The sequence below is a fragment of the Hyla sarda genome, chromosome 1 (genome assembly GCF_029499605.1).
Source record: "Hyla sarda isolate aHylSar1 chromosome 1, aHylSar1.hap1, whole genome shotgun sequence".
Lineage (NCBI taxonomy): Eukaryota > Metazoa > Chordata > Amphibia > Anura > Hylidae > Hyla > Hyla sarda.
The window spans coordinates 224471405-224489206 of NC_079189.1; the positions used below are offsets into that span (position 1 = coordinate 224471405).

A 17802-nucleotide genomic window follows, 5' to 3' on the forward strand; every position below is an offset into this window, starting at 1 on the left:
CAAGCATCACACTACTACATTAAACTACTACTGTGGCATAGCACATTCAGACATGGCACATTTCACATAATAGCCTATGTTTAACTCCTTGATGGATCACTACTCTCTACTTCACTAGGATCTATATTGCTTTAATCTGAGAATTAAAGGGGTACTCCGGGGAACTAAACCCATAGCCCATCCTTTCCCTCTCACCAACCTATGTATTTTTCTAAAGATCATTCATTAGCTATATAGAGCAGTTTCCCTCTTTCAGCTGTCACTTACATGCAGCAAGTGAGAGAAAAACATAATTTGTAGATCCACTTTCTCTCCTAAGTGAGACCTAGCCCCCTCCCTTCAAGACAACACCACCTGATTTCTGTCTAATTTCTGTTTGGTCTAGAGCTCTGGCTGTACAGCCACACCTCCCCTCCCCTCCCTGTGTGAGGAGCTTGTGAGCTGTCAGAGAAGAGCAGTGAAGATTCTCAGTCACAATTGAGCACATAGCTGCTGTTTTTCTGCTGAAAATCGAATCACCGACTTCTTCTATTCAGAGCACAGCGTGATTTATTGCTGGGGGAAGGATAGTCTGAAAGAAAAGACATGTACAGTGTGTGAGTTGCAGGGTGAACATGCACACAGATAGTGAAAGCAGTTGGCTGGCAGCCATTGCAAGAGCTGCACTGACTTCTTGGATTTGTAGTCTGTGCTGCAAACAAGGAAAAAGTATTTAGTAGACATCAGGGGCCAAAGGAGCTGTAAAAACCACATGGATAACAACAGAGGACAGAGAACAGGAATTGTGGTGGCTTTGGGGCATTTTTATGTTTTTTAACTTCCCTGGAGTACCCCTATAACCTAACAAAGTGCAAGAAGCAAAAATAAATACCCTCTCTTACATATTGTATGCAAATATCCTTACTGGAGGAGGTACACCCACAATTTTTGTGCCATCTTATAGATGCTCCAACATGTGTCAGTTAGATGACAACATCCCCTTACGAAGGACCTGTTACTTTTTGGTGTTTATACTGCAAGAATATTGAGGGCGATAAAAACTAAGTGTAGCGTAAATAGCTTTCTATAGCATTCACCTTTATTAGTGTCCTAGATGTCCCCTACTCTGTCTATCCCTGCTGGCTGCCATTCTATCTACTCTACCATTTCACAAGGCTTTATAAAAAAAAAAAAGACTCATCTGTATTTTAATTGCATTTTCTAAATGAAAGTGAGGTAGTGAAGAGGATAAGAAAATTTCATCCACAATATCCAAAAAAGGGTACACATAGTGGGCTGGGGTGAATATTTATAGGTTAACAAAAGAAAGAAAAAAGTAGGCCAACAGGACGCTGCTCATAATGCTTCAGGTGCTGGGTGTGATGTGCACTTCCCTTTAGTGCACTGGTGAAGGAGTGGTGCTTATTGCACTGATATTGACTTTTATTGTGTGAGAAGTGTGCCAGGTGGCAGAATATATATCAATGGTAGAGTTGAGGGATGGAGCTGCAGAAGCTATTAGACTCTACTACAAATAAGAGCTGGGCTGCCTGTAGACCCTGCATCAAGAAGTATGAATGAGGGAAATTATGAATGAATGAAATTATGACTTTGAATTATATAAGAACACTTGAAATGAGGGGGTGGGCTACAGGGGTAAACGGCATTAATAAATTAATGTCTCAGAAGAAATCTATCATGCTGTATTTCAGTGATGAATGGTTGGTGGATGCATTCTAAAACTGTGGCATTGGAAGTAAGAGAGCCTGTTCAGCCCACCCAGCATCAATGACAGGCCCCGTTTACACTACCGTTATGCCCTGTCAATAATGGCCATCAAACTCTCTCTCTTTTTTTTTTAGTTTGATGGCTGTCATTTTGATGGGTCATAACAGGTCCTGATGGACCCCATTATAGTCCGCTATATGTGGTCCTAAAAATAACGGGCTTCACACTTCCGGAGACAAACGGCAATGTGAATGTAGCCTAAGACTGCACCCAGTGAACATTTGCAATAGGTTCCAAAAAGAATACTGGGGGAGATTCATCAAACCTTGTACAGAGGAAAAACAACCAATGAGATCACTTCTTTCATTTTGAAAAGGCCTCTGAAAAATAAAAGTAGTAATCTAATAGGTTGCTATTGGCAACTGGTCAACTTTTCCTCAGCACAGGTTTTGATATATCTCCCCCCATTGTGTATATTGTCCAAGGGAATGGCATTGTGGGTCTATGGCTGGGTGGCCGAGATTTTTCAATCTGTCAAGGAAAACACGGATTTTCCCAATAGCTACCAATCCATACATAGCTTTCATTTCTCATATTGCTCTAGTAAAATGAAATCTGAGCTGTGATTGGTTGCCGTAGACACAGAGAGTTCAAGTCAACTAATCTATGGCTAGAACTATAAGGTGTTAAATAGGCACTGTCATTTGGACAAGCTTTGCATAAATCAGTAGAAAAGCGAATATAAGAAACTTTGTTATATATATATATATAAATATATATATATATATATATATATATATATCTCTAGTGACCTCGCCGCCGCTTCACACCATCTCCCTCTCTCCTGAGCACAGCCCTGATGTCGATTGACCACATGCACCATTCTTTTGTTGGAAGATAAGACGGCAATAAAGACAAGCTTGAAAGTGGTGAGTTGCAGTGTTTTTCTTACTTCATTGATGATACAAGTTACCTGCTGTTCCACGCTTGCACCGCACCTAGCTAAAGGGACTGTTTCATACACCTGCCTCGCAGTTAAGCCCAATAGGATACGCAGTGCCTAGCTCTGTTCTCTACATTATCAGATATATATATATATATATATATATATATATATATCTTATTAGACCAAACACTTCTTTCTCCTGTTATGAAGCTTTTCCCCTCTCCCCTCTTTCCTGTGAAGCTGTATTCCACTCTAAAAATCTGCTCAGCTTTGTCCTTTGTCTACATGACAAGCCAATACAAGTCTATAGAGGGGGAGCTCCGTCCACCAGCTCTGGGAGAGCTGAAAATTAGAGATGAAGCCTGCAGAGCATAAATCTTCAGAAAAATACCATATACAAGAAGTTGTATAATGGCCAAAAATAGTGCAGTTTTTCATTTACACACACAGTGCAGCTTATTCTGAAAAGTCATTTGCTATGACAGGTATGCTTTAAGTTTACTAAGTTTACTATTGAATCCATGCAGAATTACTGGCGGACGTTCCTCATGCATACCTCCTTGCAATTCCATAGTGCGAGCATACCCTAAGGTTTAAACAAAATCGTAGAAAAAGGAATTCTTTTTTTTTTGTGTGCCATTTGGGTAGTATAAACCCAAAAGGCACAAACAACTATTGTGTCCTTTGACGAACATAAGCTAACAAAGCATATAGTCTGCTGTATTATAAGGGGAGTGCTCCTCAGCCATGTTATACACTGTAATGTGACATATGTGTATCATTTTTGTTTTTAGTGGTCAATGATACAAGGTAAACAAAAATGAAAAGCGAGTCTGAAGAAAACCAAGTAGAGGAACAACCAACGTACAACCATATACATCTGGAAAAAAGAGCTAATAACCATGTAAAGATCCTGACGTCACTGAAAAACAACTTAAGAAAAAATTGTACTTGTAGTACCAAAAAAGCCAAGAAGACCTTCACAGGTTTTTTTCCTGTAATCCGATGGCTTCCAAAATACAAATTCAAGGAAAATGCATGGGGAGATATAATGTCAGGTTTAATTATAGGCATTATATTGGTGCCTCAAGCTATTGCTTATTCTCTCTTAGCAGGTCTGAAGCCCATATACAGCTTGTACACATCCTTCTTTGCCAACATCATTTATTTTATAATGGGGACTTCTCGACATGTGTCTGTGGGCATTTTCAGCTTGATCAGCTTGATGGTTGGTCAGATTGTAGACAGAGAAGTGCAGCTTGCAGGTTTTGACCTGGATGAGGATGTTTTCAGGGGTATAAAAGATGGAAATGCTACGGATGTCATCATGAACATAACAACTGTTAATATTACCTTTGGCCCATTAAACATTGAATGTGGAAAGGAATGCTATGCCATCAGTATTGCAGCAGCGCTAACATTTATGGCTGGAATATACCAGGTAAGATAAACTTTGGCTCTGCATATATAGGTCTGCCCTAACCCAAGCACTAACGTAGTATGAACATACCCTAAGGCTATGTTCACACGGCCGAATTTCTGCACAGAATTCTGCATGAAAATTCTGCAGTAAATTCCTAAATAATAGGCCATTCATTTCAATGGTATTCCTGCAGCGGAAATTCTGCTGTAAGAATAGGACAGCAGAATCCCATTGAAGTGTATTGGCTTTAAATTCATGCAGAATTTTCATACAGAATTCAATGCATGAACATCGCCTAACAATTTTAGTAAGTTAGTTTAAGAGTTTTTTTGCTGTGTTTTTCTAGCAATAAAAGGTTTATTTTTTCCAAAAATATGTTGTTTTTTTTTTTTAATTCTAGTTCAGTTTTCAGGTTATCATAAAACAGTGTTTCCCAAGCATGGTCCGCAAGCTACCCCAACAGGTCATATTTTTAGGATTTCCTTAGTCTTTCACAGGTGATATAACTGTGGTGATGTCTAATTCACTGACCATTTTTATATCACCTGTGAAAGACTAAAGAAATCCAGGAAACATGACCTGTTCTGGGTACTTGAGGACCACGCTTGAGAAACACTGTCATAGAATGTTACCCAACAGCCTCAGTTACAGGGAAAATCAGCTCTGTAGGGGCTCATGCACACTGAGGAAATATTTCAAGGAATTTCCTTTTTCAGAAATGGGCTTTTTCCAGGCAAAATTTCATTGACTAATGGGTTTTCCAGACAGATTTCACTAATCAAGTTCCATAGAGAAACTTCTGACGTGTGAACTGAGCAGCAGCCTCATATTGAATTCAATAGGTAGCTGCTGCTAGCGGAATCAATTTCCTTAGTGTGTATGAGCCCTTAGACTATGTGAACACACAGTCTTTTGAGCTTCAAAAAAATGACAGTTTTTAGAGGTAAAATTTGGCACAATTGTTTGTTCTGGCATTTTAAATGGTTTTTGAGGCTTTGCTAACGACTTTTCCAGCCAGTACAACACTTTAAAGAACTAGAATAGAAAGAACAAGCAGCAGCCTCCTATTACCAGCATCCTAGCCATTCTGTGATCAATCAAGTAAGCACCAGGACCAATAGAAGGGGACTGCCACTGCCTGTGATCCATATACAACACTTATCATGTGCCGTTTATTTAAGAACATAGAAGGTAGAAGAAGTCTACAGGTATAGTGAAAAAGATGGGGGTCAGCAGTGGATGGGCAGGGGAGCCCACTGCCATTGTGAGATAGCTAGATAGCAGCATTAATGGGGTGGGGTATTCTAGGGAGTACATTTTTAATAACTCTGCTCAGGGTCTTGTTAAATAAAAAAATAATAATAATAAAAAAAAAATTATATATATATATATATATATATATATATATATTTTTTTTTTTTTTTTTTTTTTACTCTCCCCTCTGCTGCTGCTCTCATGGAGCCCCAGTTCCACTGCACAGCTCTTCCTGGGTTAGGGTCAACACAAGGAATTGCCCACTCGACCAATCAGTGGCTGAGGTTGTACACCACAGCAACCACTGAATGGCTAAACAAATAATTGCATATACTGACCCCAACTGGAATCTGTGAGAACAGCAGTTGCAGGGTAGAAGTGATAGGAAGAATAGGATTTTTTGTCTATTTAACAGGAACCTGAGCACAATTATAAATAAATAAAAAATTTGTACTCCTTGACATACCCCTTTAATTTATAAAGCACAAAACATAGCAGACATAAGTAAGATTACAAATGAGTTGTATTTAAAAAAAAACTTTCACATAGTTAAAATTTTGTGAAAACAGATACAAAATTATGACATTTTTAACCTTTCGAGAATCTGTTTGTCCAAGCAAGTCTTAAAAGTAAACAGGAAAGTTTTATTGAGGTCCCATATGACGGCAAACGCTACAATAATCAATTTTATTGTCCTTAAGGTTAATGACATGAAACACGCAATAGCTATACAACTGAAAACTATTGAATGAAAAAATAGGTCAGAGATACAATCAAAGTGTCGAACACATTAATCTTTACAAAGTCGTGCCACTTATGAATTTTTTATGCTACTTCATAAAGATTAAATGCTACAGCTTATAGAAAATAGATAAGGCAACATAATTTGTATTGAACACCGAGAGATAAAAGTTCAGTGACTCAAACTCTAGAGACAGAGGTGACCATGTTGGATCTCACAGTCACAAGGATATTTGCAAAACTGCTGTTGGTTGGGTATTTAAAGCGTACCTGTCAGATCCCACAAAAAAATAAAATAAAATGTTACTTATTACCTAATTCTGACCATGTATGCCCTTATCACCTATATTTATTATAAAAATACCTCTTTTTCTATTAGCTCACAGTGTTAGAAATCCTCCCAGGGTAAGGGGGTGTGTCCCTCCGTTGTGGTGGTGAGAGATTGATGTGTCTGCTCATTGATGCATCTGACTCATGGACAAGCCCGATGCTGCTGCAGGACTGGTTAATGTCCTAGTAGGTGGTGGGATATTCAGGAGCCATTTTATTTTTTAAATATTTAAAAAAAATTTAAACAACCATTACAAAACATCTTTAATTTTCATTAGTAACAACATAGCACAAGATTTTAGATCTGACAGTGCCCATTTAAAGTTAAAAAGTACCTGTCACCAAATAAACTTTTCTAAAGTAACTTAGGCTATGTTCCCTAACTACTCCTAACACTCCTCCCAGCCTTAAAAAAAAATTTCAGAGCTTTAAAAAGCTCTGTATCATACCTGCTGGGGGACCACTTCCGCCCTTACATCTTTGCAGTGCTGTGATGAATAGAAGACCTCAGGCTCTGTGCAGCTTTCAGTGAGGCTCTGTACAGCTGTCAATCAAGCTCAGTGCAGAGAAAAACTTCATGAGTTTGGTCTCCTGCTAGGCCGGGAGGAGACCAAACTCACTGTATTAATTGTGGCAGGGAAGAGAACAGAGCCACCTAGTGGCCATTTTTTATATTTACATTTTAAACATATTTATGTTGATAATTTTAAAAGAAAGTGAATGGTAAAGTGTCTGCTAATTACACAAGGAACACTATATTAAAATTTTATCTGGTGACAGGTACTCTAAGATTCTGGCACACAATCGACCGTATGCATAAACACTTTTACCGGTAACACTAACCAGTACAGGATTTACATTACATGCCCCTGTGGGAAAAGATGTCTGGTGCAATTCTGTCCAAATAGTGGACTACACTTAATGTGATTTATGACTTTAAAACTTTTCCTGTTGCAAAATAAAGTAAAAGTATTACACTTCTCACAACATTTAGTGCCTTTTGCAGCCTTCCCACACTAAAAACAAACTGTATTTTCAGTGTCTCGCCTCAGTGATTGGCTAAGCAGCAATGGCTCAAAAGATCTTTTTGGGGCACAGGGATGTCTAGGTCATTGCTCCCCAGGACTGCGGCCACTTTAAATAACATGAAGTTGTCGGGAGGCAGCGTGCGCAGGCATGTAAGGTCAGTGACATGCCTCCAGACTGAAGTAGAAGAGCAGCCAAGCAGGAGGACACGGGGGCTGGCCAGAACTGTAATTATCTTTGGTGCTCTGACCACTGCTCCACCGGTCTGGGGACCAGAGGAGCAGCAGAACACCATAGCAGGTGGGCAGTACACAGACATACTGTCTCCAGCCAGAACATTTTTCGCAAGACAATCCCTTTAAGATTTCTTCCACTCACATATATGCCAAATTAATGTCCAAGTCTTGTGACTTTTTCCTATCTGTTGTCCTGCTATTAATCCAACTGTGTATATATAGAGTGTTTTTTACAGTATGGAATAAACAACAGTTACAGCTACAGCTTCATGATGGAAGGTAGGGGGAAAAGTCAAGGAAACAGAAATTCTCCAGATTTTCTGTTAGAATTAATACTGTATGGGAAGTCAGTGAAACTGATTGTATTTCCTCACAAGAGAATTCTTAAACTGTTCAAAATGCTATGATAGTACTAATAATAATTATTAGTAGATGCAAGGAGTGGTATGGAGCAAGATACAATACCACAGCACACAAAGAAAGTAAACCGTTAACTGTGGACATGCCACAACAAAGGTAAGGAAAGGAATCTGGCAAGGAATTTCCATTTAGTAAGGAAAGGGTGGTGGAAACACAAAGTGTGACTGCACCGGACATCATCTAATTTCAGTCTAGTCCTGTTAAAACATTACAAAGGTTCTGTTACATTCCCAAAGAGCAACACATGAACAGTCCAATGGCTTCTAAAACCATTATTTATGAGATCTTTAATACTATATGTCATAAACTGGGCTTTCGAGCAAGCCAATGGCCAGCCATTAAACAGAATATTTATCTACAGATATAATAACCGTAATGGAATGTGTGCTCACTTTAATTATTTGCTTGACTCTCCACAGCTTCTTATGGGCATATTCCGTCTGGGATTTCTGTCAATATATCTATCAGAGCCCATGCTGGATGGCTTTGCTACAGGTGCTTCACTAACAATTTTAACAGCCCAAGTGAAATATCTTCTAGGAATAAAGATCCCCCGAAGCCCGGGTATAGGAATGCTGCTCACAACCTGGATTAATATATTTCAAAACATTCACACTACAAATATTTGTGATGTGGTGACAAGTGCAATATGTATTGCTGTGTTAGTTGCTGCAAAAGAACTTGGAGATCGCTACAAAGACAAAATTAAGATTCCTCTTCCAACAGAACTGGTTGTGATTGTCGTGGCTACACTTGTGTCCCACTACTGCAACCTAAATGAATTATATCACTCAAGTGTCTCTGGTGTCATTCCAACAGGATTCATCCCACCAAAAGTGCCCGATTTTAGCCTTATGGGTAAAATTGCTGTGGATGCTTTTCCTCTTGCTATTGTCAGTTTTGCGTTCACCATTTCTTTGTCAGAAATGTTTGCCAAGAAGTATGCATACACTGTTGAGGCCAATCAGGAGATGTTTGCTATTGGATTCTGCAATATTATTCCATCCTTTTTCCACTGTTTTGCTACCAGCGCCGCACTGGCCAAGACTCTAGTAAAAACCTCAACAGGGTGTAAGACACAGGTTTCCAGTGTTGTTAGTGCAATTGTGGTATTGTTAGTTCTATTATTTTTTGCACCATTATTTTACTCCCTACAAAAATGTGTATTGGCCTGTATAATAATTGTGAGTTTACGGGGGGCTCTTAGGAAATTTAAAGACTTTCCAACTCAATGGCGCCTTAACAAAATAGACGCAATCGTCTGGAGTGTCACTGTGTGTTCTTCTGCCTTAATCAGCACAGAAGTGGGTCTTGCGGTAGGAGTGATATTTTCCATGCTATGCCTTGTTGTACGCACTCAGATACCTCACACTGCCATGCTTAGTCACATACAGGACACTGTTTTTTACGAGGATGGTGACAAATATGAAAATCTACTGCCTATTCCAAAAATCAAGATTTTCCGTTTTGAATCTCCCCTTTTCTATGCAAACAAAGACTATTTTCTAAAGTCTCTGTATAAAAAGGTAGATATGAATCCCAGTCTTGAAATAATCAGACGGAAAAAAATGGAGAAAAAACTAAAGAAGCAAAAAGGAAAAAAACAAGAAGAAAATATGAAAAACAATGATAATGATATACATATAGAGCTTGTGAGTAAGAAAAATGACTTGGAAACTATTATTCTGGATTGTTCTTGCATAGCATTTCTAGATACATCTGGCATCAATGTTCTTAAGGGAATAGTGAAAGATTACAAAGAGGTACAAATCACTGTTCTCTTGGCTTGTTGCAATAGATCTGTCATTGATGCCCTCTGCAGGGGAGCTTACTTTGGAAAACATGACAAGGATATCCATAAGATGTTATTTCATAACATACATGATGCTGTTCAATTTGCCAGAGGGAGCCAGTTGGCCATAACAGATTCTACGGTATAGCTGTTGAGGGATCATTTCACACTGTCTCGCCAAAGCCATAAATTCAATAAAACAAAAACTTGTTTATAGACTGCAAACAAGCGTGTTACACTTTAAATAAAAATAATATATGTAAAGCAATACATTGATTTCCATTTTCACCTGCCTTAACCACTATTTAATTGTTACAAAGTTCATAAATGATACTGCACTGAACAGTAAACTATTTTCTTAAAAATAAATTGCTTTATGTTGTATTTCTAGATTTTATTCTATGCATTATTTTTTTTTAATAAAGAAATATGCAACTATAGCATACTGATACAGTGCCAACACACCGATGAGTTGGGGGCATGCATGCTACAGAATCTTCCAAAAACCATACAAGTGCTCCACGTCTTGTAAAACATGTGTTTGTGTGTGGTATTACAATCTGGCTCAATTCACTTCAATGGAACGAAGCTGCAGAACCACAGCCAACCTGGAAACAGACAGGGAGCGGTTTTTGAAAGAAATTAGTTTTGCTTTTCTATTCCTGGATGACCCCTTTTAATGAGCCCCTTTTCCAACAAACAAGGTGGACCGCATTGGCTGTTTGCAACCGCATACTGAATAGAGGGGAAGAAAGCTGCCCATTCAGTCTGTGGCTGGATCCAGCCACCATACCTGGTGGTATGTGGTCTCAGGACTTCCCTTCTCCAGATGGTGGTATTTCCTTTGTAAACCACAGCAACAGCATAGGTTTGTGGGTGTGTGGTTTCTCAGAATAAGCAAAAGCATTTATAGTACCATTAAACCACACGCTTTGGGAGGTCTATCACATTCAAAAATGTTGAAGTTTAGCAGGTTCCTTCCCCTGTTTTTGCACATAGATTAAGGAATTTGGATGAGTAATATCACTAGAAGTAAATTGAGGACAGTAAAGTCTTGATCAATCAGAAATTCAGTAGATCAAATATCTTTATGAAATATCCACAGTATATTCCATAAATGTCTGATAGATACTGCTACCAACTCTATGATCTACACCATCTACAGGTCCAGAATCACTTTGTCAACAGGCACTGGCATCAGCTCCTGCTCAGACACATGGGTGGTGGCCAATGATGATGTGACTCTAAACCAGAAGGCACAAGTATACCACCATTACAAGCCTCCGGCGCTGCACCCGAAGCTCTAAACGAATGCCGGGTGCAGCAGGGAGATCGCGGGGGGGGGGACTTCACATGTAACTAATTCACTGTAAGCGGAATTTCAGCTGTGTGCAGTCCGCAGCGGATTAGTTACGTGTGAACATACCCTTAATTTTTCTCTCCTAAAGACTTCATAACACAGAACAGCCAATACCATGCTCTAGATTCCTTCTCCCCAAGGGCATAATTTTACATTTGGAAACATTAAACTGTAGTTTTCATTGTTTTGGACACTTATCTAGTAAAGCTAAATCATTTTCCATATTACAGATACCTTCAGGAACATCACCCCGATTGCACACTTTTATGTCTTCAGCATACAGACAATCCTTACCTACCAAACCTTCTATTTCACCTACAAATACATTAATAAGAGGACCCAGAGCAGACGCTTGTGAGACTATACTAGTAACAAGTTTATGCTCCAAATACACATAACAAAACCCTCCAATATCTAACCTTCGGGAACTGCAAATTTACTGAACTATCCAGGGATTAGGTCTAATTTTCTGTCCAGATAGGTGATATCTATGACATACCTTCATCCCATATATATAGTGGTCTGTGATTTTAAATGACCATAAAATAACAGCTCAGTGATTATTTTTGAGCATTTTTACTTTATACATTTGTATACTTGTGTATGATGCTATGTAGCACTGTATATTCATTTTGTTTTGTTACAGCTTCTAAAAGCTCCATGTAGAATCATGGTGGTTGACAACAGGGATGAAAGCCTGGAGGGGACTAGTACTGGCAGAGAAACATGTGGTAACACTTGTGCTCTGAGCCACAAAACTAAGTAGGAAGAGCATGGAAAGGTGCAGTGAAAAGTACTGTTATCAGGCAGGGTGCCAGCTTTTCCCCTCTGCAACACCCTCAGGCTGAGGGACTTAAAGGGGTACTCCAGTGGAATACTTTTTTTTTTTAATCAACTGGTGCCAGAAAGTTAAATAGATTTGTAAATTGCAATCATACCAAGAAAATGAAGAACTGAGCACTCACCGATATATATCCTACATGTGCAGGTAATCACCGACGGACCATACATCTTCGGCGGGGAGGCTATAGATGGCCGGGGGAGCTCAGATGTCAGATTTGTAAATTACTTCTATTTAAAAATCTTTATCCTTCCAGTACTTATCAGCTGCTGTATACTACAGAGGAAGTACTTTTCTTTTTGAATTTATTTTCTATCTGTCCACAGTGCTCTCTGCTGACACCTCTGTCCATGTCAGGAACTGTCCAGAGCAGGAGTGGTTTTCTATGGGCTCCTGCTCTGGACAGTTCCTGAGACAGACAGAAGTGTCAGCAGAGAGCACTGTGGTCACACAGAAAAGAAATAAAAAATAAGAAAAGAACTTCCTGTGGAGCATTAGCTAATAAGTACTGGAAGGATTAAGATTTTTAAATAAGTCATTTACAAATCTGTTTAACTTTCTGGAGCAAGTTGATATGAAAAAAATTGCTTTCCACTGGAGAACTCCTTTAAATGGTTACTGGTTACACAGTGCCACCTAGTGTGAAAGTTAAGTTAAACTGCCATGTCTCTAGAAAATTGCAACCGAGATTGTTATACCAGTGTATGAAAACGTTCAATAAACTAGCATGTTTGGATTGCACTGGTTTGCAACTGTCTGCTTTTAGGGGGGGAAAAGTGTGAGGATAGATGTCAGATTAGGCATAAAGAAGCACTGCATAGACCAATAAAAACAACTCATATCCCTTAGGCCCCTTTCACACTATAAAAAATTAATCTGTAATGAACGTCCGTCAAATATAATCTTGAAAATCGTCCGTTAAACGGCCGTTAGAAAAACCCCAACGGCCATTAGAAAATCCCATTATAGTCTATGGGATTTTTCTATTAGCCGTTTTAACCAGTTATCGCCCGTTATTAATAACGCGCGTTATTTTGTGACGGGCGAATGAACGGAAGAAATAGTGCATGCACTATATTTCTCCCGTTACTATCGTCCGTCACAAAATAATGTCCGTTATTATTAACTGGCGATAACAGGTTAAAACGGCTTTTAGAAAAATCCCATAGACTATTATGGGATTTTCGAACAGCCGTTTAGGCCGATTTCCAAGGTTTTTATAACGGAGATAATAACTCGCTCTGTGCGTAATGACAGTCGATAGAGGGTCTGGAGCATCGTTAGGTCATGGCTCCGCCTTGTATTGAGGCGGTGGGCCGTGATGTCACAAGGAGGCGGAGCCATGACGTAACGATGCTCCGGCCCCTATATTGCCCGTCATTATGCACAGAGCGAGTTTTCTCTGTGCAGTAATGAAAGCGGCTGCTGCAGCCGAGATCCCGGGGGTCCCCAGCGGCGGGACCTCGCCATATGACATCTTATCCCCTATCCTTTTGATAGGGGATAAGATGTCTAGGGGCGGAGTACCCCTTTAAAGGACAACTGCAGCGCTAGCAAATTAGGGCCCAAATGTAATAATATCACAAGTTTTATATAAGTTTCTAAATGGGATCCATTACCTGGCTGGTCCCGTTTCTCCTCTATGCCGGAAGTCATCTCCTGGTCCCCTAACGCGCGTAGCGTCGACCTATTATTCTCTATAGAGCCGCCATGTTGGTCGACGCTACGTCACAAATGCCCATAATGCGCCGGGGGATTGCTTCACTTCCCCTGCCGCTAGTCGTGCTGGCCCCTCTCCTCCCATCTTATAAATATTCATAATGTTATTTTGCGCTCAGCCCTGATTAGCTGAGCGCACAGTAGGGGCCGCAGCCTATCAGTACATGTGGTGAGGGTGGAGAGGGCTGATGAGCTGGGAGGATGGGAGGAGATAACCACAAGAGAAGGATCTGTGGGCATCACTTTATTATAATTTATTATAATTTCCTCGGGGGGGGGGGGGGATGAGGGGGAGAGAGCAGCAGCTAACAGGAAGCTGGCGCAGGGAGTCATGGGAAATGTAGTCTTTATGACATGGCTGCTTACTGCTACAGGTGGCAATTACAAGAGAATGGCTGGGCCAAATTTGACAAATGAGGTATCATTGGAAAGGTCTTTGAAAGAGCTATCAGATGAGGTAAACTTTTTTTTTAATGTATGAGCGCTGCAGATGTCCTTTAATGTCATCTGTTTGCACCTGGTTTATAATGCTGAGGGATTACTACTACTCCCATTATGGAACAGGCTGATTTCCATGATGGGAGTAGTAGTTCCCCCAGCTGCAGGAGTCTGCCGGTGGTTGGGGAGAGTACATTCATGTTTGTCCTACTACCCCCATCATGGAACAGTATCTGTTCCATGTTGGGTGTAGTAGTACAGGGGATAAGGAATTGATTGCACCGGGTCTCACTTCTGATGCGATCAGCAGTTATAAAACAGGGGAGCGGGCGGCATGCTGCGCTCCCCTGCAATCTACATACTACTGTGTAAACTTTCATTTTGATTTCCCCCGCACCGAGGAGCTATTCAGGGCTCCCCCATGCATATTTATAATAATTCATTGGCCCCAGTGTGTTTATAATAATTCACTGGCCCCAGTTTGCTTATCCTTATTCCCCCCAGGGTCCTTATTTCCCCTCCCGCTGCCTGCTCATCTTCTTGGAGCAGGGCAGCAGCGGGAGATGTCGGGAACAGGCAGAGGTGAATGAATGAATGAAGCCAACATGTCCCGCATGTAGGCTTCATTCATTCACCGCCGCCTGACATGCCCGCTGCTGCCCTGCTCCTAGCGCACCGCCAGGACATGTCTATTCTCTGCTGCTCATCTCCATACCAGAATGTGATGAGCAGCAGAGAATAGACATGTCTCGGCAGTGCGCTGATTGCACTAGGAGCTGGGCAGCAGCGGGACATGTCGGACGGCGGTGAATGAATGAAGCCTACATGCGGGACATGTCCGTTCCCAACATGTCCCGCTGCTGCCCTGCTCAACATAAGGAGCAGGCAGCGGGAGGGGGAATAAGGACACTGGGGGGGGGGGGGTGGTAAGGATAAGCACACTAGGGCCAATTAATTATTATAAAAACAATGGGGCCAATGAATTATGAACACACTGGGGCCAATTAATTATTATAAATATGCATGGGGGCATACATTTGGGGGGAAATTAGTTGTTTAAAACCCCCGCCAGGAGCCCTGAATGGCTCCTCAGTGCCGGACATTCAGGGCTCCCGGTAGGGAATTTAAAAGTGAAAGTAAAAATGCACCATACATCGCAGGGGAGCGGAGCATGCGGCCCTCTCCCCTGTTTAATAACTTCTGATCGCATTGGATCTCAAAAGTGAGACCGGTGCGATCAATCCCTCAGCCCCTGTACTACAACCCCCATGATGGAACTGAGTCTGTTCCATGATGAGGGTAGTAGTAAAAACACTAATGTAGCCTCCCCAGCCACCGGCAGACTCCCGCAGCCGGGGAACTACTACTCCCATCATGGAAACAAGTCTGTTCCATTATAGGAGTAGCTGCGGGAGTCTGTAGGCAGAGGTTTTAAAATGACCATAAAATAACGGTACACAATAACGGGTCTTAATGGATGACGGACGTTATTCAGCCGTTAGCACCTGTTATTTCATCCATTTTTAATGATCTATTAACACAGATAAATGTACAACAACAGGTGAATACACTGTAGGGTGAAAGCAGCCTTAATAGTGACAACGCACACATAAATACTTACAAAGCTGTAATGAGGTCCAACAACCAGTGAATTCGGACTTGCACAATGCCACTATGTGGAACAGAAGATATGTATGCCAGGTTAAGATTTTGGTCTTTACCCAAAAAATATGTCTCTGCCTTGTCATGTGGTAAGGGAGGGCTGAAAAATACAATGAATGAATTTGTCACAAAAAATGCAATACATAACTGATTACAAAAATTTTTATGATGGGGTTGTTATTTAAAAGGGTACGACAGAATTTGTACAAGGCTATAAACACTTCTGAAAATTTTTTTTTTTTTTTTTACATATATAGTATTAATGGTTACTTTGAGTAAAAAAGTTCTAGGCCGCAGTCCTTCGTTGCTCCGTGCAACAAATTATTGGAGAGCCGGGCAGGAGATCGCGGGTGGTTCCAGCGGCCGGATCCCTTTCCTCCCCTGGCAACCTCCCCATCCACCCCCCCCCCCGTGATCAGAAATCTTATCCCCTATCCTTTGGATGTCTAGGGGCAGAATCTCTCTTTAAAAGGAAAATGGTCACCCGCACTATAACAATACAGCGGGTTATAGTGCGGGTGAACAGGAGACCGATGCAGGGTTGCACGGACTGCTATACCTGCCTGTCTTGCACTTTGAGGCGGGCACGCTGGCTGGATTTAAATATTCATAAGCGCTGGTCATGTGAGAGCTCGTGCCTACTGAGCGCTCACATGACTGGCACTTATGAATATTTAAATCTAGCCATCTGGGGCCGCCTCAAAGCGCAGGTCAGCGCTGGACGAGGGGGACCTTTGGTGGATCTGGGCATCGGACTGCAGGTAGGTATAGCAGTCCGAGACCCCGCATCTGTCTCCTGTCCACCAGCACTATAACCCGATGTATCGTGTTATAGTGCGGGTGACCGTTTTCCTTTAAGTGCATATTCAATATTGTTATATTTGGGTGGACAGTATATATGAACTAGCGCCATGCCCTTTGATTGGATCTGGATAGCATATGATACATTTTATGGCTGTGTTTATTTAATAATGAACTGCACATATCATTGTATACCGCCATTGTGCTTAATTAACTAGGCTTTTGTCACATGCTGACGTTTTAATTCCGTCTGGATACCCCCTGTTTTTTTTTTTTTATTATTATCTAATAAAGTTATTTTATTAACAGTTTAGTGTTTTTTTTTCATTCAATTCTCTAAGGTATACAATACTTACATTGTAGCAGAATGTAATTTCTTTAGTGTTATATGAAATGAGGACAAGCAGGGCTCTGTACACTGAGGACAAACAGGGCTCTGTGCACTGTGGACAAGCAGGGCTCTGTGCACTGAGGACAAGCAGGGCTCTGTGCACTGAGGACAAGCAGGGCTCTGTGCACTGAGGACAAGCAGGGCTCTGTACACTGAGGACAAGCAGGGCTCTGTACACTGAGGACAAGCAGGGCTCTGTACACTGAGGACAAGCAGGGTTCTGTACACTGAGGACAAGCAGGGCTCTGTGCACTGAGGACAAGCGGGGCTCTGTGCACTGAGGACAAGCAGGGCTCTGTGCACTGAGGCTCTGTGAAATGTCCCCGGCTCACACATCAGGATGATTAACAAACTAGGAGGCTGCACAGAGCCCTGCTTGTCCTGCCCTGACTTCCTGTATTTGGACTCCTCATAGAGATACACAGGCAATAGCCACAGCGACAGCATTTTTTTCACCCAAAAATATACAAATTGTTTAATAAATGTATATTACAAATATACATATAATAATATTATCTACATTACATCAAAAGTTTTGTTAACAGGTACACTGTAAAAAAAATGTGAGCGGTATAGTCCCAAATGTGAAATACAATATATAGATAGATAAATAGATATTTTTTTATTTTATGTTTTATACAAAAAAAAAAAAAAATCATCATTTCTTTAAGGGGACTTTATGCATTTTTATTTGGGGGAGGGGAATTTATTTTTA

At 40.9% G+C, this 17802-nt stretch overlaps 2 protein-coding genes across 7 annotated transcripts in view; one reads left to right on the forward strand and one right to left on the reverse strand.

Moving 5' to 3' along the window:
* LOC130364965 (sulfate anion transporter 1-like) overlaps positions 1-10078 on the forward strand; it is a 60926-nt gene extending 50848 nt beyond the window's left edge. For both annotated transcript variants that reach the window (XM_056568825.1, XM_056568826.1), the window contains 3 exons: positions 2562-2636; positions 3448-4094; positions 8503-10078. In XM_056568825.1, the coding sequence (XP_056424800.1) occupies positions 3474-4094; positions 8503-10023 (2142 nt within the window). In that variant the 5' untranslated portion in view covers positions 2562-2636; positions 3448-3473 and the 3' untranslated portion in view covers positions 10024-10078. The remainder of the gene's footprint in view (positions 1-2561; positions 2637-3447; positions 4095-8502) is intronic.
* IDUA (alpha-L-iduronidase) overlaps positions 1-17802 on the reverse strand; it is a 145126-nt gene that overhangs the window by 88253 nt on the left and 39071 nt on the right. For all 5 annotated transcript variants that reach the window (XM_056568822.1, XM_056568820.1, XM_056568824.1 and 2 more), the window contains one exon: positions 15855-15995. In XM_056568822.1, coding sequence (XP_056424797.1) covers positions 15855-15995 — 141 coding nt within the window. The remainder of the gene's footprint in view (positions 1-15854; positions 15996-17802) is intronic.